Raw genomic sequence first — 23,941 nt, 5'->3', positions numbered from 1 at the left:
GATCGCCCCTCACTGCCCCAGTGTGTACACCGCTCGCCGCTCACTGCTCACTGCCCCAGTGTGTACACTGCTCACCCCTTACTGCGCCGGTGTGTACACCGATCGCCCCTCACTGCCCCAGTGTGTACACCGATCGCCGCTCACTGACCCCATGTGTACACCGATCGCCCCTCACTGACCCAGTGTGTACACCGATCGTCCCTCACTGCCCCAGTCTGTACACCGATCGCCCCTCACTGCCCCAGTAGGTACACCGATTGCCTCTCACTGCCCCAGTGTGTACACCAATCGCACCTCACTGCCCCAGTGTGTACACCGATCGCCCATCACTGCCCCAGTGTGTACAGCGATCGCCTCTCACTGCCCTAGTGTGTACATCGATCGTCCCACACTGCCCCAGTGTGTACAGGTTTTCCTGCAAGCACGATTTGGGCAGCGACAAGGTCAAGCATCACAGCACCAGACAACTCATTAAAGCTACCTGACGTTTTGTAATTATCATGAATAATTATCGTTCTGGTAACGAAATGAACAACATTTATATCAGAGCTGTCACCTCACTCTAATTCCCAGAGTGTGATATTTACCAGTGACTGTCTCTGGCATCAGCACACAGCGATGCTCAAACATGGCGAAAGGTGGCAAGGTACATCCACCATAGGGACAGGAGGAGGCCATTCAGCCCCTCGAGCCTGTTACACAGGAACAGGAGCAGGCCATTCAGCCCCTCGAGCCTGTTCCACAGGAACAGGAGGAGGCCATTCGGCCCCTCGAGCCTGTTACACAGGAACAGGAGGAGGCTATTCAGCCCCTCGAGCCTTTTACACAAGAACAGGAGGAGGCCCATTCAGCCCCTCGAGCCTGTTACACAGGAACAGGAGGAGGCCCATTCAGCCCCTTAAGCCTGTTACACAGGAACAGGAGGAGGCTATTCAGCCCCTCGAGCCTTTTACACAAGAACAGGAGGAGGCCATTCAGCCCCTCGACCCTCTAATTTAGGAACAGGAGGAGGCCCATTCAGCGCCTCGAGCCTGTTACACAAGAACTGGAGGAGGCCATTCAGCCCCTCGAACCTGTTGCACAGGAACAGGAAGAGGCCCATTCAGGCACTTGAGTCTGTTACACGGGAACAGGAGGAGGCCATTCAGCCCCTCGAGCCTGTTACACAGGAACAGGAGGAGGCCAATTCAGCCCCTCGAGCCTGTTACACAGGAACAGGAGGAGGCCATTCAGCCCCTCGAGCCTGTTACACAGGAACAGTAGGAGGATTTCAGCCCCTCGAGCCTGTTACACATGAACACGAGGAGGCCCATTCAGCCCCTCGAGTCTGTTACACAGGATCAGGAGGAGGCCCATTCAGCCCCTCGAGCCTGTTACACAGGAACAGGAGGAGGCCATTCAGTCCCTCGAGCCTGTTACACAGGAACAGGAGGAGGCCATTCAGCCCCTCGAGCCTGTTACACAGGAACATGAGGAGACCATTCAGCCCCTCGAGCCTGTTATACAGGAACAGGAGGAGGCCATTCAACCCCTCGAGCCTGCTACACAGGAACAGGAGGAGGCCATTCAGCCCCTCGAGCCTGTTACACAGGAACAGGAGGATGCCATTTACCCCTCGAGCCTGTTACTCAGGAACCAGAGGAGGCCCATTTAACCCCTCGAGCGTGTTACACAGGAACAGGAAGTGGCCATTCAGCCCCTCGAGCCTGTTACACAGGAACAGGAGGAGGCCATTCAGCCCTTCGAGCCAGTTACACAGGAACAGGAGGAGGCCATTCAGCCTCTCGAGCCTGTTACACAGGTACAGGAGGAGGCTATTCAGGCCCTCGAGCCTGTTAGACAAGAACAGGAGGAGGCCATTCAGCCTCTCGAGCCTGTTACACAGGAATAGGAGGAGACCCATTCAGCCCCTCTAGTATCTCCACTGTTGGCCATCATTGATCTTTTTACCTTTCTCTCTCTCTCCACATCCCACGAGTCGTGGGATTTATAAGGTCTTTTCTTTCTCTTCCGGGAAAGTAAAAGGCAACGATGGAAGGTGGGCTTTCCCAGCATTCATAGCAATAGCGAATGCCCCCTATTCAACCACCAGCTCCGGCAAAGACTCAGCAAGGCGACCAATGACCTGCCTGCAGCTTAAACTCTTGTGCCTCCATCAGGGCCTCTGGCTCCCCATCCAGCGCAGACAATTCCCCAACAATCAGCACACATACACACTTGGCCAAAGGGCATCAGCCAATCGGTGTGTGCCAGAGCTGACCAACTCGCTTTGGACATAACACACTGCTCACAGGCTACCCTGAGCTCAAAGCCCACAATCTCATTCAGAGAAGGTAGGACAGTGTAGAGCGAGCTTTATTCTGTATCTAACCCCGTGCTGTACTTGCCCTGGGAGTGTTTCATGGGGAGGTGTAACGAGACCTGGGTGTCATGGTTCATCAGGCATTGAAAGTTGGCATGCAGATACAGCAGGCGGTGAAGAAGGCAAATGGTATGTTGGCCTTCATAGCTAGGGGATTTGAATACAGGAGCAGGGCAGTTGTACAGGGCCCTGGTGAGGCCTCAACTGGAATATTGTGTTCAGTTTTGGTCTCCTAATCTGAGGAAGGATGTTCTTGCTATTGAGGGAATGCAGCGAAGGTTCACCAGACTGATTCCTGGGATGGCAGGACTGACAAATGAGGAGAGACTGGATCAACTGGGCCTTTATTCACTGGAGTTTAGAAGGATGAGAGGGAATCTCAGAGAAACTTATCAGATTCTGACGGGACAGGGCATGTTAGATGCGGGAAGAATGTTCCCGATGTTGAGGAAGTCCAGAACCAGTTGACATAGTCTAAGGATAAGGGGTAGGCCATTTAGGACTGAGATGAGGAGAAACTTCTTCACTCAGAGAGTTGTTAACCTGTGGAATTCCCTGCCGCAGAGAATTGTTGATGCCAGTTCATTGGATCATTGGATATATTCAAGAGGGAGTTAGATATGGCCCTTACGGCTAAAGGCATCAAAGGTTATGGAGAGAAAGCAGGAAAGGGGTACTGAGGGAATGATCAGCCATGATCTTATTGAATGGTGTTGCAGGCTCGAAGGGCCGAATGGCCTACTCCTGCACCTATTTTCTATGTTTCTATGTTTCTATGTTTCTATGACAGTTAGAGGGAGCTTTACTCTGTATCGAACCCCATGCTGTACCTGCCCTGGGAGTGTTTGATGGGACAGTGTAGAGGGCGCTTTACTCTGTCTCTAACCTCGTGCTGTACCTGCCCTGGGAGTGTTTGATGGGACAGTGTAGAGGGACCTTTACTCTGTATCTAACCCCCTGTACCTGCCCTGGGAGTGTTTGATGGGACAGTGTAGAGGGAGCTTTACTCTGTATCTAACCCCCTGTATCTACCCTGGGAGTGTTTGATGGGACAGTGTAGAGGGAGCTTTACTCTGTATCTAACCCCCTGTACCTGCCCTGGGAGTGTTTGATGGGACAGTGCAGAGGGAGCTTTACTCTGTATCTAACCCCCTGTACCTGCCCTGGGAGTGTTTGATGGGACAGTGTAGAGGGAGCTTTACTCTGTATCTAACCCCGTGCTGTACCTGCCCTGGGAGTGTTTGATGGGACAGTGCAGAGTTTGCGAGTCAGGGTTAAGAATTATAACATATTAAAACAGGAGCCAAGTGATGCCGGTGAGAGGGAGTGTGTGTTTCCGGGACAGGCTGGGATGCCGATGATGGGGCGAAGCTGATTAGGGACAGGGCACCTCCCAGGATCTGTGAGGGAGGAAGGCCTCCTCCTGCTCAGAGGGACAGTGTGAGAGGGAGCAGAGCCTGGGATTGGGCACAGGGCCGAGCTCACACCAACGCCCAGTCACCGATCAAGGTCAATAACAAGAGTGGGAAAAGAACCAGACCCTGAACCTCAAGGGCACAGCCTTCGCTGGCTGTGCTAATCCATGGGAAACTCGTCTCCACAAATGACTAGGGATTATTTACATTTAAAACTCTCTCCCAGAAGCAAAACCTCACTGTGAAAGGTATTATTTTCTGCATTTTATAATAGGAATTATTTTATTCCAAAGTTTCTCTCTCAACACATAAACAGGAGGAGGCCATTCATCCCCTCGAGCCTGTTACACAGCGACAGGAGGTCATTCAGCCCCTCGAGACTGTTACACAGGAACAGGAGGAGGCCATTCAGCCCCTCGAGCCTGTTACAGAGGAACAGGAGGAGGCCATTCAGCCCCTCGAGCCTGTTACACAGGAACAGGAGGAGGCCCATTCAGCCCCTCAAGCCTGTTACACAGGAACAGGAGGAGGCCATTCAGCCCCTCGAGCCTGTTACACAGGGACAGGAGGCCATTCAGCCCCTCGAGCCTGTTACACAGGAACAGGAGGAGGCTATTCAGCCCCTTGAGCCTGTTACACAGGAACAGGAGGAGGCCATTCAGCCCCTCGAACTTGGTACACAGGAACAGGAGGAGACCACTCAGCTCCTCGAGCCTGTTACAGAGGAACAGGAGGAGGCCATTCAGCTCCTCAAGCCTCTTATACAGGAACAGGAGGAGGCCATTCAGCCCGCGGGCCTGTTCCACCATTCAATGAGATCATACCTGATCTGTCCCTCAACCTCTTTGATCCAGATCCCTCAATACCCTGACCCAACAATAATTGATCAATCTCGGTCTTGAAGCTCTAACTGACCCCCGGCCTGAACAGCCTTTGGGAGAGAGAGTCCCAGATTCCCACTGCACTTGGTGTGAAGAAATGCTCCCTGACATCTCCCCTGAACAGCCGGGCTCTAATTTTAAGGTCCTGGCCCCTTGTTCTGGACTCCCCCCACCAGAGGGAATGGTTTCAAAGTTCGCGATTCACTGAGGCCAAGTAACAAGAATCAGGAACAAATCTCTGGTATGGAACTTTCAATCTTTGGTTTCACTCGAGGGGATTGTAAGGACGAAGGGTTTGAGCTGGAATCAGTTTTCCCTACAACCTCACTCAGCCCTGCACAGGGCAATTACTGCACAAACATTCCCAGTGCTTCATGTGAACATAAATTACATAATCACACATTTACACGTTCCCCATTTTGAAATTTCTAAGGAGCGCAGAGATAAATGTGAGGTTATCCACTTTGGTGGCAAAAACACGAAGGCAGAATATTATCTGAATGGCGGCAGACTAGGAAAAGGGGAGGTGCAACGAGACCTGGGTGTCATGGTTCATCAGTCATTGAAAGTTGGCATGCAGGTACAGCAGGCGGTGAAGAAGGCAAATGGCAAGTTGGCCTTCATAGCAAGAGGATTTGAGTATAGGAGCAGTGAGGTCTTACTGCAGTTGTATAGGGCCTTGTTAAAGCCACACCTGGAATATTGTGTAAGTTTTGGTCTCCGAATCTGAGGAAGGACATTCTTGCTATTGAAGAAGTGCAGCGAAGGTTCACCAGACTGATTCCCGGGATGGCAGGACTGATATATGAGGAGAGACTAGATCGACTAGGCTTATATTCACTGAGATTTAGAAGAATGAGAGGAGATCCCATAGAAACATATTAAAATTCTGATGGGACTGGACAGGTTAGATGCAGGAAGAATGTTCCCGATGTTGGAGAAGTCCAGAACCAGAGGTCACAGTCAAAGGGTAAGGGGTAAGCCATTTAGGACCGAGATGAGGAGAAACTTCTTCACTCAGAGAATTGTGAACCTGTGGAATTCTCTACCACAGAGAGTTGTTGATGCCAGTTCGCTAGATACATTCAAAAGGGAGTTAGGTGTGGCCCTTATGGCTAAAGGGATCAAGGGGTATGGAGAGAAAGCAGGAAAGGGGTACTGAGGGAATGATCAGCCATGATCTTATTGAATGGCGGTGCAGGCTCAAAGGGCCGAATGGCCTACTCCTGCACCTATTTTCTATGTTTTTATGTTTCTCTTAAGGACATTAAACAATGGCCTTTGAGTCAGGACAGTTTATGACAGAACAGACCAGCTGGCCCTTCATGTCTGTCCTATTAACGCCGTCCGCTCTCTCCAACCTTGTGCGTTTCCAAAAACCAACATCCATGTCAATCGGCATAAACCTGCCGGAGTAATTTAATCAGGAGCGGTTCCCGCGGCACTGCGGGAGCAGTCATTGTGGCGGGAGTGAGCGGGAGGGTGTGCGGGGCACAGATCATCACACAGACTGACGGAAAACTGGAGAGAATGTGGAATGCATGGCACAGAGAGAATCTGTAACCCCTTCACTGCTGACACACCTGTAACCCTTTCAATTCCTTTTACCCGCGGTGTGCCGTACATGTGCAAGAGTTGACATTGAGACATAAGAACAGAAGAAATAGGAGCAGGAGTCAGCCATACGGCCCCTCGGGCCTGCTCCACCATTTAATACGATCATGGCTGATCTGATCATGGACTCAGCTCCACTTCCCTGCCCACTCCCCATAACCCTCCACTCCCTTATCGCTCAAATATCTGTCTACCTCCGCCTTAAATATATTCAATGAGCCAGCCTCCACAGTTCTCTGGGGCAAAGAACTCCACAGATTTACAACCCTCAGAGAGAAGAAATTCCTCCTCATCTCAGTTTTAAATGGGCGGCCCCTTATTCTGTAACTATGCCCCCTAGTTCTAGTTTCCCCACAAGGGGAAACATCCTCTCTGCATCCACCTTGTCGAGCCCCCTCATAATCTTATAAGTTTCAATAAGATCACCTCTCATTCTTCTGAACTCCAATGAGTATCGGCCCAACCTACTCAACCTTTCCTCATCTGCGGAATCAACCTCGTGAACCTTCTCTGAACAGCCTCCAATGCAAGTATATCCCACATTTTAAATACGGAGACCAAAACTGCACGCAGTACTCCAGGTGTGGCCTCACCAATGCCCTGTACAGTTGTAGCAGGACTTCTCTGCTTTTATACTCTATCCCCCTTGCAATAAAGGCCAACATTCCCTTGGCCTTCCTGATTACTTGCTGTACCGGCATACTAACTTTTTGTGTTTCATGTACAAGGACACCCAGGTCCTTGCAATTTTTCTCCATTTAAATAATAATTTACTTTTCTATTATTCCTGCCAAAGTGCATAACCTCACACTTTCCCACATTGTACTCCATCAGCCAAATTTTTGCCCACTCACTTACCCTGTCTATATCCCTTTGCAGATTTTGTGTGTCCTCCTCACAATTTGCTTTCCCACCCATCTTTGTATCATTAACAAACTTGGCTACATTACACTCGGTCCCTTCATCCAAGTCATTAATATCGATTATAAATAGTTGAGATCCCTGCGGCATCCCTAAGTCACTGTTTGCCAACTGGAAAATGACCCATTTATCCCGACTCTCTGTTTTCTGTTAGTTAGCCAATCCTCTATCCATGCTAATATATTACCCTAACGCCGTGAACTTTTATCTTGTGCAGTAACCTTTTATGTGGCACCTTATCGAATGCGTGCTGGAAATCCAAATACACATCCACTGGTTCCCCCTTATCCACCCTGCTCGTTACATCCTCAAAGAACTCCAGCAAATTTGTCAAACATGATTTCATAAAACCATGCTGACTCTGCTTGATTGAATTATGCTTTTCCAAATGTCCCACTACTGCTTCCTTAATAATGGACTGCAGCATTTTCCCAACCACAGATGTTAGGCTAACTGGTCTATAGTTTCCTGTTTTTTGTCTGCCTCCTTTTTTAAATAGGGGCGTTATATTTGCGGTTTTCCAATCTGCTGGGACCGCCCCAGAACCCAAGGAATTTTGGTAGATTACATCCATTATCTCTGCAGCCAGTTCTTTTAAGACCCTAGGATGTAAGCCATCAGGTCCAGGGGACTTGTCCACCTTTAGTCCCATTATTTTACCGAGTACTACTTCATTAGTGATAGTGATTGTATTAAGTTCCTCACTCCCTATAGCCCCTTGATTATCCACTATTGGGATGTTTTTCGTGTCTTCTCCCGTGAAGACCGATATAAAATATTTGTTCAACATCCCTGCCATTTCCCTGTTCTCTATTATTAATTCCCCAGTCTCACCCTCCAGGGGAACAACATTTACTCTAGCCACACTTTTCCTTTTTATGTCTCTGTAGAAGCTTCTTACTATCTGTTTTTATATTTTGTGCAAGTTTACTTTCATAATCCATCTTCCCTCTCTCTCTGAATCATTTCTTTAGTCATTCTCTGCTGGCTTTTAAAAATGTCCCAATCCTCTGGCCTCCCACTAGCCTTGGCCACATTGTATGCCTTTGTTTTCAATTTGATACCCTCCCTTATTTCCTTAGTTAGCCACGGATGGTTATCCCTTCTCTTACAGTCTTTCCTTCTCATTGGGATATATTTTTGTTGCGAGTTATGAAATATCTCCTTAAATGTCTGCCACTGTTCATCAACTGTCCCGTACTTTAGATTATTTTCCCAGTCCACTTTAGCCAACTCTGCCTTCATACCTTTGTAGTCTCCTTTATTTAAGCTTAGGACTCTGGTTTGAGATAAACAACTTTCTCACCCTCCAACTGAATTTGAAATTCAACTATGTTATGGTCACTCATTCCTAGAGGATCTTTTACTAGGAGATCAGTTTCACACATGGGGTGTACAGTACCAGACGGGAGTGAGTCGCTCCCTTTACCCGCTGTGTGTACTGTACATGTACAGGAGACACTGAGACATACACGGGGTGTACAGTACCAGACGGGAGGGAATCGCTGCCTTTACCCGCTGTGTACTGTACATGTACAGGATACACTGAGACACACACGGGGTGTACAGTACCAGACGGGAGGGAATCGCTGCCTTTACCCGCTGTGTACTGTACATGTACAGGAGACACTGAGACACACACGGGGCGTACAGTACCAGACGGGAGGGAATCGCTCCCTTTTACCCGCTGTATGTACGCAACTCTTCTTGTGTTTTGATCAATAGTTTTACCAATATTTATCCCTCAATTAATGTCACAAACAGGTTATCTGGTCATTATCACATTACTGTGTGTGGGAGCTTGCTGTGCACACACTGACAGCCGCGTTTCCCACATTACAACAGTGACTACACTCCAAAAGTACTTCATTGGCTGTAAAGCGCTTTGGGATGTCCTGAGGTGGCGAGGGAGGTGGCTGAATAAATGCAAGTCCTTTTTCTTTTTTCAAAAAAGCAGCCACCTCTTGGCTCGATGTCTCAACTACTCCATCACAATTCGCGAGATCCTTCACCTGAGCACTGCTTTCAGTGGCTGGTGCGCTCAGCAACCCAATGACTTTGGGATTGCACTCGAGTTGTGCTGGATCCCTGCTGCCTGGGCGATTCCGACCCTGGTGCACCACGGGATCCCTTCTCACAGACCAGCGTCGCCACTCCGTGCTCCGCGGGAAACGGTGAGAGGCAGAGGGAGGTTTAATGGGCTGATTAACAGTCTGAACGACCTTCAATGCCCCTTCCACACTCGTAACCATCTCTCCTATAGAAACATACACCGCAAGAGCAGGCCATTCGGCCCATCGAACCTGTGCCGGCTCTTTAAAGAGCGATTTGATCAGTCCCACTCCCCCTGCTTTCACCGTAAGCCTTCACGGCATACGAGCCTCAGATGTTCCGAGGAAACGTTACAGGGACACCCTTAAAGCCTCCCTGATAAAGTGCAACATCCCCACCGACACCTGGGAGTCCCTGGCCAAAAGACCGCCCTAAGTGGAGGAAGTGCATCCGGGAGGGCACCTCGAGTCTCGTCGCCGAGAGCGTGCAGAAACCAAGCGCAGGCAGCGGAAGGAGCGTGCGGCAAACCAGTCCCACCCTCCCCTTCCCTCAACCACTGTCTGTCCCACCTGTGACAGGGACTGTGGTTCCCGTATTGGACTGTTCAGCCACCGAAGGACTCATGTTAAGAGTGGAAGCAAGTCTTCCTTGGTTCCGAGGGGCTGCCTATGATAATGAGTCCTTCAAATGATTCCGACTCAAGTATTTATCTAATCCCCGTTTGAAAGTTACGATTGAATCTGCGCCCTTTCCCGATCAGAACAACTCGCTGCGTAAACACATTCTCCCCATCACCCCTAAAGAACACAAAGAGCCTCTGCTTCTTTTGCCAATCACCTTAAATCTGTGTCCCCAGGTCACCAACCCTCCTGCCACTGGAGACTGTTTCTCTTTGTTTACTCTATCAAAACCCCTTATAATAATTGAATATTAAATCTCCCCTCAAACTTCTCTGCCAGGCAATGGCTATCTCCAACAAGCTCTAACCACCGCCCCTTGACATCCAGCGACCTTACCATCGCCGAATCCCCCACCATCAACATCCTGGGGGTCACCATTGACCAGAAACGTAACCGAACCAGCCACATAAATACTGTGGCAACAAGAGCGGGTCAGAGGCTGGGTATTCTGCGGCGAGTGTCTCACCTCCTGATTCCCCAAAGCCTTTCCACCATCTACAGGGCACAAGTCAGGAGTGTGATGGAATACTCTCCACTTGCCTGGATGAGAAGCTCGACACCATTCAGGACAAAGCAGCCCCGCTTGATGGGCACGCTACCCACCACCTTCAACATTCACTCCCTCCACCACCGGCGCCCCCTGGCTGCAGTGTGCACCATCTACAAGACGCACTGCAGCAACTCGCCAAGGCTTCTTCGGCAGCACCTCCCAAACCCGCCACCTCTACCCCCTACAAGGACAAGGGCAGCAGGTCCCTGGGAACACCACCACCTCCACGTTCCCCTCCCAGTCACGCACCATCCTGACTCGGGAATATATCGGCCGTTCCTTCATCGTCGCTGGGTCACAATCCTGGAACTCCCTCCCTAACAGCACTGTGGGAGCACCTTCACCACACGGACTGCAGCGGTTCAAGAAGGCGGCTCACCACCACCTTCTCAAGGGGCAATTAGGGATGGGCAATAAATGCCGGCCTGGCCAGCGACACCCATATCCCGGAACTAATTTTTTGGAAAGACCGTCGTCCCTCGTACCATTGGAGGAAATCTCCCCCGCATTCTCTTTAAAGACTGGAACAGCAATAAATATAGGGAGTGAAATCAGGAAGGGTTATTCGTGCACTTACTTCCCATCATCGGCGTGGTAGGCTGCGGAACAGGAGACCCACCCGGGCTGCTGGCTCAGGTTATAGTCGTAGGGCACAACTCCCACGGCAATGGAGCCTCGCACACCACTATCGGTGATCAGGACCTGTTAAGCACAGAGAGAGACAGCTGGTCAAAGAGGGTTCAGGTCCAGGGAAACATTACCGAGCTCCCAGCTCCTCCACACCTAGCCGTCAGGTCTCTGACGCGAGAGAGAGATCAGCACCGACAGAGTTTGCAATTTGGCTTCTTCCTCAACACTTTGGCCCCGAAATCCCAGACTACTGAGAGAGACCCGCCAAATCCCAGGAATATGCGTCACAGAGCGCCCATGTAGGATTTCAACCAGTATCCTCCGAGATCAAGGTGGCAAATCACAGCATCATGACCTGGTCAGGTACAGCATGGGGTTAGATACAGAGTAAAACTCCCTCTACACTGTCCCATCAAACACTCCCAGGGTAGGTACAGCACGGGTTAGATACAGAGTAAAGCTCCCTCTACACTGTCCCATCAAACACTCCCAGGGCAGGTACAGGGGGTTAGATACAGAGTAAAGGTCCCTCTACACTGTCCCATCAAACACTCCCAGGGCAGGTACAGCACAGGTTAGATACAGAGTAAAGCTCCCTCTACACCGTCCCATCAAACACTCCCAGGGTAGGTACAGCACGGGGTTAGATACAGAATGAAGCTCCCTCGAAACTGTCCCATCAAACACTCCCAGGGCAGATACAGCACAGGGTTAGATACAGAGTAAAGGTCCCTCTACACTGTCCCATCAAACACTGCCAGGGCAGGTACAGCACAGGGTTAGATACAGAGTAAAGCTCCCTCTACACTGTCCCATCAAACACTCCCAGGGCAGCTGCAGCACAGGGTTAGATACAGAGTATATCAATAGATTGAGGCCTGCATGAGCTGGTACTCAGAACAATTTGCGAGAGTAATTATTTTAACAGGGACTAGATCATGAAAGGAGGAGAGAGGCGGAGAGGTCTAGGGAGGGAAGTCCAGAGCTTGGGGCCCTGGCAGCTGAAGACACTGGTGGAGCGATTGAAATCAGGGATGTTCAAGAGGCCAGAATTGGAGGAGTGCAGAGATCTCGGAGGGTTGTTGGACATAAGAACATAAGAATTAGGAGCAGGAGTCGGCCATTCGGCCCCTCGAGCCTGCTCCGCCATTCAATGACATCATGGCTGATCTTCGACCTCAACTCCACTTTCCTGCACTATCCTCATATCCCTCGAATCCCTTAATATTCAAAAATTGATCAATCTCTGTCGAATACACTCAAAGACTGAGCCTCTACAGCCCTCTGGGGCAGAGAATTCCAAAGATTCATCACCCTCTGAGTGAAGAAATTTCTCCTCATCTCAGTCCTAAATGGCCGACCCCTTATCCTGAGACTGTGTGACCCCTGGTTCTAGACTCCCCAGCCCGGGGGAAACATCCTCCCTGCATCTACCCTGTCAAGCCCTGTAAGAATGTTGTATGTTTCAATGAGATCACCTCTCATTCTTCTAAACTCTAGAGAATATCGGCCTAGTCTGCTCAATCTCTCCTCATAGGACAATCCCCCCATCCCAGGAATCAGTCTGGTGAACCTTCGTTGCACTCCCTCTATGGCAAGTATATCCTTCCTTAGGTAAGGAGACCCAAACTGTACACAATACTCCAGGTGCGGTCTCACCAGTGCCCTATATAATTGCAGCAAGATATCTTTACCCTTATAGAAACCTAGAAACATAGAAAGTAGATGCAGGAGTAGGCCATTCGGCCCTTTGAGCCTGCACCACCATTCAATATGATCGTGGCTAATCATGCAACTTCAGTACCCCATTCCTGCTTTCTCGCCATACCGCTTGATCCCTTTAGCCATAAGGGCCATATCTAATTCCCTTTTGAATATATCTATTGAACTGGCCTCAACAATTTTCTGTGGTAGAGAATTCCACAGGTTCACAATTCTCTGAGTGAAGAAGTTTCTCCTCATCTTGGTCCTAAATGGCTTACCCATTATCCTTAGACTGTATTCCCTGGTTCTGGACTTCCCCAACATTAGGAACATTCTTCCTGCATCTCACCTGTCCAATTCCGTCAGAATTTTATATGTTTCTATGAGACCCTCCCATTCTTCTAAATTCCAGTGAATATCAGCCTAGCCGATCCAGTCTTTCTTCATATGTCAGTCCTGCTATCCTGGGAATCAATCTGGTGAACCTTCGCTGCACTCCCTCAATAGCAAGAATGTCCTTCCTCAGATTAGGAGACCAAAACCGCACACAATATTCAAGGTGTAGTCTCACCAAGGCCCTGTACAACTGCAGTAAGACCTCCATGCTCCTATACTCAAATCCCCTTGCTATGAAGGCCAAAATGCCATTTTCTTTCTTTACTACCTGCTGTACCTGCATGCCTACCTTCAATGACTGATGTACCATGACACCCAAGTCTCGTTGCACCTCCCCTTTTACTAATCTACCGCCATACAGATAATAATCTGCCTTCATGTTTTTGCCACCAAAGTGGATAACCTCAAACTTATCCACATTATACTGCATCTGCCATGTATTTGCCTACTCACCTAACCTTTCCAAGTCACCCTGCAGCCTCTTAGCATCCTCCTCGCAGCTCACACTGCCACCAGCTTAGTGTCACCTGCAACCTTGGAGATATTACATTCAAATCCTCTTGTAATAAAGGCCAATATACCATTTGCTTTCTTAATTGCTTGCTCTACCTACATGTTAACTTTCAGTGATTGGTGTACAAGGACACCTAGGTCCCTCTGAACACCAACATTTCCCAATCTCTCACCATTTTAAAATACTCTGTTTTTCTATTTTCCTACCAAAGTGGCTAACTTCACATTTCTCCACATTATATTCCATTTGTCATTTTCTTGCCCACTCACTGAGTCTGTCTCTATCCCCTTGAAGCCTCTTTACATCCTCCTCATAACTTACATTCCCACCTAGCTTTGTATCATCAGCAAACTTGGATATATTACATTTGGTCCTCATCCAAATCATTGATATAGATTGTGAATAGCTGGGGTCCCAGCACTGATCCTTGCTGTACCCCACTAGTTACAGCCTGCCAACCCCAAAATGACCCGTTTATTCCTAGTCTCTGTTTTCTGTCCTTTAACCAATCTTCAAGCCATGCTATTACCCCCAATCACGTTTAATAACCTCTTGAGTGGCAGCATATCAAATGGCTTCTGAAAAGCCAAATACACCACATCCACTGGTTCCCCCTTATCTATTCTGCTAGTTACAACCTCAAAAAACTCTAACATTAAGTTGGGTGGCAGTGTGAGCTGCGAGGAGGATGCTGTGAGGCTGCAGAGCGACTTGGATAGGTTAGGTGAGTGGGCAAATGCATGGCAGATGAAGTATAATGTGGATAAATGTGAGGTTATCCACTTTGGTGGTAAAAACAGAGAGACAGACTATTATCTGAATGGTGACAGATTAGGAAAAGGGGAGGTGCAAAGAGACCTGGGTGTCATGGTACATCAGTCATTGAAGGTTGGCATGCAGGTGCAGCAGGCGGTTAAGAAAGCAAATGACATGTTGGCCTTCATAGCAAGGGGATTTGAGTACAGGGGCAGGGAGGTGTTGCTACAGTTGTACAGGGCATTGGTGAGGCCACACCTGGAGTATTGTGTACAGTTTTGGTCTCCTAACCTGAGGAAGGACATTCTTGCTATTGAGGGAGTGCAGCGAAGGTTCACCAGACTGATTCCCGGGATGGCGGGACTGACCTATCAAGAAAGACTGGATCAACTGGGCTTGTATTCACTGGAGTTCAGAAGAATGAGAGGGGAATCTCATAGAAACATATAAAATTCTGACGGGGTTAGACAGGTTAGATGCAGGAAGAATGTTCCCAATGTTGGGGAAGTCCAGAACCAGGGGTCACAGTCTAAGGATAAGGGGTAAGCCATTTAGGACCGAGATGCGGAGGAACTTCTTCACCCAGAGAGTGGTGAACCTGTGGAATTCTCTACCACAGAAAGTTGTTGAGGCCAATTCACTAAATATATTCAAAAAGGAGTTAGATGAGGTCCTTACTGCTAGGGGGATCAAGGGGTATGGCGAGAAAGCAGGAATGGGGTACTGAAGTTGAATGTTCAGCCATGAACTCATTGAATGGCGGTGCAGGCTAGAAGGGCCGAATGGCCTACTCCTGCACCTATTTTCTATGTTTCTATGTTTCTATTAACAGATTTGTCAAACAGGATTTCCCTTTCATAAATCCATGTTGACTCTGCCCAATCCTATTATTATTTTCTAAGTGCCCTGTCACCACGTCCTTAATAATAGATTGTAGCATTTTCCTTACTACTGATGTCAGGCTGACTGGTCTGTACTTCTCCGTTTTCTCTCTCCCTCCTTTCTTAAATAGCGGGGTTACGTTCGCTATCTTCTAATCTGTGGGAACCGTTCTAGAATCTATGGAATTTTGGAAGATGACAACCAATGCATCCACTATCTCTGTAGCCACCTCTTTCCAAACCCGAGGATGTAGGCCATCGGGTCCAGGGGATTTATCGACTTTCAGCCCCATTCATTTCTCCAGCACCATTTCTTTACTAATACTAATTTCTGTCAGTTACTCATTCTCGCTAGACCCTTGGTTCCCCACTATTTCTGGGAGGTTTCTTGTGTCTTCTTCCGTGAAGACAGACACAAAGTATTTGTTTAATTTCTCTGCCATTTCCTTGTTCCCCATTATAATTTCTCCTGTCTCAGCCTGTAAGGGGCCCACGTTTACTTTCACCAATCTTTTCCTTTTTACATAACTATAGAAGCTTTTACCGTCTGTTTCTATGTCTCTCGCTAGTTTACTCTCATTCTATTTTCCCTTTCGTGATCAATTTCTTGGTCCTCCTTTTGCTGAATTCTAAAATCCTCCCAATCCTCAGGCTTGCTGCTCTTTTTGGCAACTTTATAATCCTCTTCCTTTAATCTAATGCTACCTTTAACTTCTCTCGTTAACCACAGTTGGACCATGTTTCCTGTGGGGTTTTTGTGCCTTAAGCAAATGTATATTAGTTGTCAATTATGAATTATTTCTTTAAATGCTTGTCATTGCTTGTCTACAATCATATCTTTTAATCTAATTTCCCAACCTACCTTCACCAACTTGCCCCGCACACCTACGTAATTTGCTCTGTTCAGGTTTAGGACCCTAGTTTCTGACTTAACTAATTCACACTCAAACTTAACTTAAATTCGATCATATTACGATCATATTATGATCACTGCTCCTTCACTACAAGGTTAATAATTAACCCTGTCTCATTGCACAGTACCAGACCTACAATAGCCAGTACCCTCGACGGTTCCTCGACTGCAGTGATGGGACCGGACCAAGTCAGCACGGATTTATGAAGGGAAAATCATGCTTGACAAATCTTCTGGAATTTTTTGAGGATACAACTAGAAGAGAGGATAAGGGAGAACCAGTGGATGTGGTGTATTTGGACTTTCAAAAGGCTTTTGACAAGGTCCCACACAAGAGATTGGTGTGCAAAATCAAAGCACATGGTATTGGGGGTAATGTACTGACCTGGATAGAGAACTGGTTGGCAGACAGGAAGCAGAGAGTCAGGATAAACGGGTCCTTTTCAGAATGACAGGCAGTGACTAGTGGAATGCCACAGGGCTCAGTGCTGGGACCCCAGCTCTTTACAATATACATCAATGATTTGGATGAAGGAATTGAGTGTAATATCTCCAAGTTTGCAGATGACACTAAACTGGGTGGCGGTGTGAGCTGTGAGGGGGACGCTAGGAGGCTGCAGGGTAACTTGGACAGGTTGAGTGGGCAAGTGCATGGCAGATGCAGTATAATGTGGATAAATGTGACGCTATCCACTTTGGGGGCAAAAACGCGAAGACAGAATATTATTTGAATGGCGGCAGATTAGGAAAAGGGGAGGTGCAACGAGACCTGGGTGTCAAGGTTCATCAGTCATTGAAAGTTGGCATGCAGGTACAGCAGGTGGTGAAGAAGGCAAACGGTATGTTGGCCTTCATAGCTAGGGGATTTGAGTATAGGAGCAGGGAGGTTTTACTGCAGTTGTACAGGGCCTTGGTGAGGCCTCACCTGGAATATTGTGTTCAGTTTGGGTCTCCTAATCTGAGGAAGGACATTCTTGCTATTGAGGGAGTGCAGCGAAGGTTCACCAGACTGATTCCCGGGATGGCAGGACTAACATATAAGGAGAGACCGGATCAACTGGACCTTTATACATTGGAGTTTAGAAGGATGAGAGGGGTTCTCATAGAAACATATAAGATTCTGACGGGACGGGACAGGTTAGATGCAGGAAGAATGTTCCCAATGTTGGGGAAGTCCAGAACCAGGGATCACAGCCTTAGGATAAGGGGTAGGCCATTTAGGACTGAGATGAGGAGAAACTTCTTCACTCAGAGAGTTGTTAACCTGTGGAATTCCCTACCACAGAGAGTTGTTGATGCCAGTTCATTGGATACATTCAAGTGGGAGTTAGATATGGCCCTTATGGATAAGAAGATCAAGGGGTATGGAGAGAAAGCAGGAAAGGGGTACTGAGGTGAATGATCAGCCGTGATCTTATTGAATGGCGGTGCAGGCTCGAAGGGCCGAATGGCCTACTCCTGCACCTATTTTCTATGTTTCTATGTTTCTATGACATACTGATCTAGAAAACTAAGTTGAATGCATTTTGTGAACTCTTCCTCTACGCGATTTCTGCAAATTTGATTTGCCCAGTCTATATGGAACTTCAAGTCCCCCATGTTTCGGGGGACTTGGCTGATTCCTGAGATGAGGGGGTTGAATTATGAGGATAGGTTGAGTAGGTTGGGTCTATACTCGTTGGAGTTCAGAAGAATGAGAGGTGATCTTATTGAAACATATAAGATACTGAGGGGGCTCGACAAGGTGGATGCAGAGAGGATATTTCCACTCATAGGGGAAACTAAAACTAGGGAACATAGATTCAGAATAAGGGGCCGCCCATTTAAAACTGAGATGAGGAGGAATTTCTTCTCTCAAAGGGTTGTAAATCTGTGGAATTCTCTGCCCCAGAGAGCTGTGGAGGCTGGGTCATTGAATATATTTAAGGCGGAGATAGACAGATCTTTGAGCGATAAGGGAGTCAAGGGTTACGGGGAGCGGGCGGGGAAGTGGAGCTGAGTCCATGATCAGATCAGCCATGATCGTATTAAATGGCGGAGGAGGCTCGAGGGGCCGTATGGCCGACTCCTGCTCCTATTTCTAATGTTTCCTGTATTACCCTGGGCTGGAGGAGGTTACAGAGATTGGGAGGGGTGAGGCCATGGAAGGATTTGTCGACGAGGATGGAGAATTTTAAAATGGAGGCTTCGCCAGACCGGGAGCCAATGTCGGTCAGCGAGCCCCCGGGTGGCTGGTGACTATCAAATATTAAAAAACAGCTCAGAGATTACACCCTTTGAATCCTGACAGCCACACGGTGGCCTCAATGCAGCTGGTCTGTTCAATATTGAACCTGACACACGCCAGCTTCTTCAGCACAAAGAACAGTCACATGTGTAGCAGACAAAGTGTTTCTGAACACCAGGAGTCCCTCCTCCAGTGTCCCGATGATTGACGGACTGCAGCGCTCAGAGGGGGGGGGGGGCGGCAGGGGGGGGCAGGAACACGGCAGCCCATGTCCCATTTGTTGATTCAGTCCGTGTAACTCTATATTTTAACATAACCGTGCTATTTAATTATGTATGTCTGTGACAAGTCTCACGCAGCTGCTATGCCGAACCGTGTCTGGGATGGAAGTTAAACACATGGTTTGTGTGCCTTGAGGTTTCGGGCGAGACGCGAAAGGGGTGGCGGGGGTTGGGGAGTCAGCGCGCTGTGCTTTCCTGTTCACTTTCTCCAGCTCGCGCGTTTGGTTTTACTGGCATCGAGATGGCAGGGGTCGCAGGGTTCCGGACATGCTGCCGAAGAAGCCTTGGCGAGTTGCTGCAGTGCATCTTGTAGATGGTGCACACTGCAGCCAGGGGGCGCCGGTGGTGGAGGGAGTGAATGTTGAAGGTGGTGGGTAGCGTGCCCATCAAGCGGGCTGCTTTGTCCTGGATGGTGTCGAGCTTCTCGAGTGTTGTTGGAGCTGCACTCATCCAGGCAAGTGGGGAGTGTTCCATCACACTCCTGACTTGTGCCCTGTAGATGGTGGGGATTCGACTATTACACAACATTACACAGCATGTACGGCACAGAAACGCCATTCGGCCCAACCAGTCCATGCCGGCATTTATGCCAACGCTGCCTCGCAAATCCCCTGGGAGGACAGACGCACCAACGTTAGCGTCCTCGACCAGGCCAACATCCCCAGCATTAAAGCACTGACCACACCCGACCAGCTCCGCTGGGCAGGGCCAGATTGTCCACATGCCAGACACGAGACTCCCAAAGCAAGCGCTCTACTCGGAACTCCTTCACGGCAAACGAGCCAAAGGAGGGCAGAGGAAACGTTACAAGGACACCCTCAAAGCGTAACATCCCCACTGACACCTGGGAGTCCCTGGCCAAAGACCGCCCTAAGTGGAGGAAGTGCTTCCGGGAGGGCGCTGAGCACCTCGAGTCTCGTCGCCGAGAGCATGCAGAAACCAAGCGCAGGCAGCGGAAGGAGCGTGTGGCAAACCAGACTCCCCACCCTCCGTTTCCTCCAACTACTGTCTGTCCCACCTGTGACAGGGACTGTAATTCCCGTATTGGACTGTTCAGCCACCTGACAACTCACTTTCAGAGTGGAAGCAAATCTGCCTCGACTCAGAGGGACTGCCTAAGATGATAATGATTATGCTCCACTCGAGCGCCTCCTCCCGTCTTTCCTCATCCAACGATCAGCATAACCCTCCATTCTCTTCTTCCCCATATGTTTGTCTAGCCTCCCCTATAAATTGATACAATTTACTTCAACCTCGTGAGTTCCACATTCTCACCACTCTGGGTAAAGAAGTTTCTTCTGAATTCCCAACTGGATTTCTTGGTGACAGCTTATATTGACGGCCTCTAGTTCGAAGAAAGATGGAAAGACTTGCATTTATATAGCGCCCTTCGTGGCCACCGGAAGTCTCAAAACGCTTTACAGCCAACGAAGTACTTTTGGAGTGTCGTCACTGTTGTAATGTGGGAAACGCGGCAGCTAACTTGCGCACAGCAAGCTCCCACAGACAGCAATGTGATAATGACCAGATAATCTGTTTTTGTGACGTTGATTGAGGGATAAATATTGGCCCCAGGACACCGGGGAGAACTCCCCTGCTCTTCTTCGAAATAGTGCCGTGGGATCTTTTACATCCACCTGAGAGGGAAAAGGGGGCCGTTGTTTAACGTCTCATCTGAATGATGCAGCACTCCCTCAGCACTGCACTGGAGTGTCAGCCTAGATTTATGTGCTCAAGTCCCTGGAGTGGGAGTTGAACCCACAACCTTCGGACGCAGAGGCAAGAGTGCTGCCCACTGACCTACGGCTGGAAACATTCTCTCTGTACCCACTCGATCGAAACCTTTCATAATTTTTAAGACGTCTATTCAGTCACCCCTCAGCCTTCTTTTTTCAAGATAAAAGGGACCCAGCCTGTTCCTGATATGTCCACCCTCACCTGTAAAATCATCCTTGCAAATCCTCTCTGCACCCTCTCCAGCGCCTCTGTATCACTTTAATAATATGGCGACCAGAACTGTACACAGTGTGTTCCAACCAAGGTTCGGTACGGGTTTTAGCATAACTTCCCCACTTTTCAATTCTATCCCTATCGAGAAATAAACCCTAATCTAAAAGCAAAATACTGCCGATGCTGGAATCTGGGATAAAAACAGAGAATACTGGAAATCTCAGTGGGTCAGGCAGCCTCTGTGGAGAGGAAACAGAGTTAACGTTTCAGGTCGATGACCCTTGGTCAGAACTGGAGAGTGTTCGGAAAGAACAGATTCTTAACCAGCCTGAAAGGGGGAGGGGAAGAAAGAACAAAAGGGAAGGTCTGTGATAGGGTGGAAGACAGGAGAGATTAGAGAGACAAAAGGGGATGATGGGCCGAACTGAAATGGTAATGGCAGGAGTTAGAACAAGGTTAATCTGGATCGGGTGTGAATCATCATCATCATAGGCAGTCCCTCGGAATCGAGGAAGACTTGCTTCCACTCTTAACATGAGTCCTTAGGTGGCTGCCCAGTCCAATACGAGAACCACAATCCCCTGTCACAGGTGGGACAGACAGTGTTTGAGGGAAAGGGAGGGTGGGACTGGTTTGCCGCACGCTCCTTCCGCTGCCTGCGCTTGGTTTCTGCACGCTCTCGGCGACGAGACTCGAGGTGCTCAGCGCCCTCCCGGATGCACTTCCTCCACTTAGGGCGGTCTCTGGCCAGGGACTGCGGGGTGCCAAGGGTGTGAATGGCGCGATAATGACCAGCTGCCTTTATAGACAAAGAGAAGAAAGAAGAAAAAAAACATAAGATGGTGGGGGGGCAGGGGGTGGGGAGAGCCAAAGATGGCCAGCGGTTACACTCTGAAATTGTTGAACTCGATGTTGAGTCCAGAAGACTATAAGTGCCTAATCGAAAGATGAGGCGCTGTTCCTCGAGTTTGCGTTGAGCTTCATTGGAACAGTGTAGGAGGCTGAGGATGGAGAGGTCAGAGTGGGAGTGGAGTGGGGAATTAAAGTGACAGGCGACCGGAAGCTCGGGGTCACAGCCTAGAAATAGACCTAGTGCCTGGTTTGTTTTCCTTGCGGCCTTGTTAGCCTGTGTCGCAACTTTTAGCGATGTGTGTCTCCGTACTCTGAGATCCCTGTGTTCCTCTACCCCACCCTGACTCGCAGCCTCCAAGTAGCAAGTGACCTCCCTTATTCTTCGGAACAAAATGTAATATCTCACATTGATCTGTGTTGAACTTCATTTGCCAATTATATTCCCATTCTGCAAGTTTATTAATGTCCCCCTGTAATTTGTTGCAGTCCTCCTCAGTATTGACTGTCGCCCCCAATTTGGTGTCATCCGCAAATTTAGAAATTGTGTTTTTCATTCCAAAGTCTAAATTGTTAATATAAATTGGGAACAACAGCGGTCCCAGCACTGATCCATGTGGAACACCAGTGCCCACCTTCTGCCACTGTGAATAGCTACTCTCTACCCCCACTCTCTGCTTTCTGTCTTGTAGCCAGCTAGCGATCCATTCTGCTACTTGTCCCCTGGCTCCGCATTCTCTGACATTGTTCAGCAGTCTATTATGGGGTACCTTATCAAAGGCCTTCTGAAAATCTAAATACGGTACATCTACTGCATTACCCTCGTCTACTCTCTCCGACAAGGGAGTGCTACTGAACATCAAGGGGCAGTGGTTAGACTCTCTCTTGTTGGAGATAGTCATTGCCTGACACTTGTGTGGTGCAAATATTACTTGCCACTTATCAGCCCAAGCCTGAATGTTGTCCAGGTCTTGCTGTACATGGGCACGGACTGCTCCATTATCTGAGGAGTTGTTAATGGAACTGAACACTGTGCAGTCATCAGCGAACATCCCCATTTCTGACCTTATGATGGAGGGAAGGCCATTGATGAAGCTGCTGTAGATGGTTGGGCCGAGGACACTGCCCTGAGGAACTCCTGCAGTGATGTCCTGCGGCTGGGATGATTAACCTCCAACAACCACAACCATCTTCCTTCGTCCACGTTGTCCAGGGCCGCGCCGTGGATCTTGATGTCTGGAGTACCATTTCCCATACCTCGGGAGCTTCTTATCAACAAGAGCAGACATCGATGACGAGATTCAACGCCGCCACCAGTGAGCCAGTGTAGCCTTCAGCCGCCTGAGGAAAAGAGTGTTTGAAGACCAAGCCCTCAAAACAGCCAACAAGCACATGGTCTACAGGACTGTAGTATTACCTGCCCTCCTGTATGGCTCAGAGACATGGACCATGTACAGAAGACACCTCAAGTCGCTGGAGAAATACCACCAACGTTCTCTCCGCAAGATCCTACAAATCCCCTGGGAGGACAGACGCACCAACGTTAGCGTCCTCGACCAGGCCAACATCCCCAGCATTGAAGCACTGACCACACTTGATCAGCTCCGCTGAGCAGGCCACATTGTCCGCATGCCAGACACGAGACTCCCAGAGCAAGCGCTCTACTCGAAACTCCTTCACGGCAAACAAGCCAAAGGTGGGCAGAGGAAATGTTACAAGGGACACCCTCAAAGCCTCCCGAAAAAAGTGCAACATCCCCACTGACACCTGGGAGTCCCTGGTCAAAGACTGCTCTAAGTGGAGGAAGTGCATCCGGGAGGGCGCTGAGCACCTCGAGTCTCGTCGCCGAGAGCATGCAGAAACCAAGCGCAGGCAGCGGAAGGAGCGTGCGGCAAACCAGTCCCACCCACCCCTTCCCTCAACCACTGTCTGTCCCACCTGTGACAGGGACTGTGGCTCTCGTTTTGGACTGTTCAGCCACCTAAGGACTCATTTTAAGAGTGGAAGCAAGTCTTCTTTGATTCCAAGGGACTGCCTATGGTGACTTACTTTGTGCTGGGTATGACTCCAGCCAGTGGAGAGATTTCCCCCTGATTCTCATTGACCAGTTTTACGAGGGCTCCATGATGTCACACTCGGTCAAGTGCTGCCTTGATGTCAAGGGCAGTCACTCTCACCTCACCTCTGGAATTCAGCTCTTTTGTCCATCTTTGGACCAAGGCTGTAATGCTCTCTGGAGCCGAGTGGCCCTGGCGGATCCCAAACTGAGCATCGGTGAGCAGGTTATTGGTGAGTAAGTGTCACCTGATAGCACTGTCGACGCCACCTTCCATCACTTTTCTGATGGTTGAGAGTAGACTGATGG

General features: G+C 49.1%; 1 protein-coding gene across 1 annotated transcript in view; it reads right to left on the bottom strand.

The window, feature by feature from the left end:
* The window catches only part of LOC139256810 (SPRY domain-containing protein 3-like), a 1,568,464-nt gene that overhangs the window by 1,509,926 nt on the left and 34,597 nt on the right, over positions 1-23,941 (bottom strand). Inside the window, exon 3 of the mRNA XM_070874320.1 lies at positions 11,053-11,177. Coding sequence (XP_070730421.1) covers positions 11,053-11,177 — 125 coding nt within the window. The remainder of the gene's footprint in view (positions 1-11,052; positions 11,178-23,941) is intronic.

The sequence above is a fragment of the Pristiophorus japonicus genome, chromosome 3 (genome assembly GCF_044704955.1).
Source record: "Pristiophorus japonicus isolate sPriJap1 chromosome 3, sPriJap1.hap1, whole genome shotgun sequence".
NCBI classification, from domain to species: domain Eukaryota; kingdom Metazoa; phylum Chordata; class Chondrichthyes; family Pristiophoridae; genus Pristiophorus; species Pristiophorus japonicus.
The sequence above is the reverse complement of the archived record's forward strand: the minus strand, read 5'-3'. Positions and strand labels throughout refer to the sequence as shown.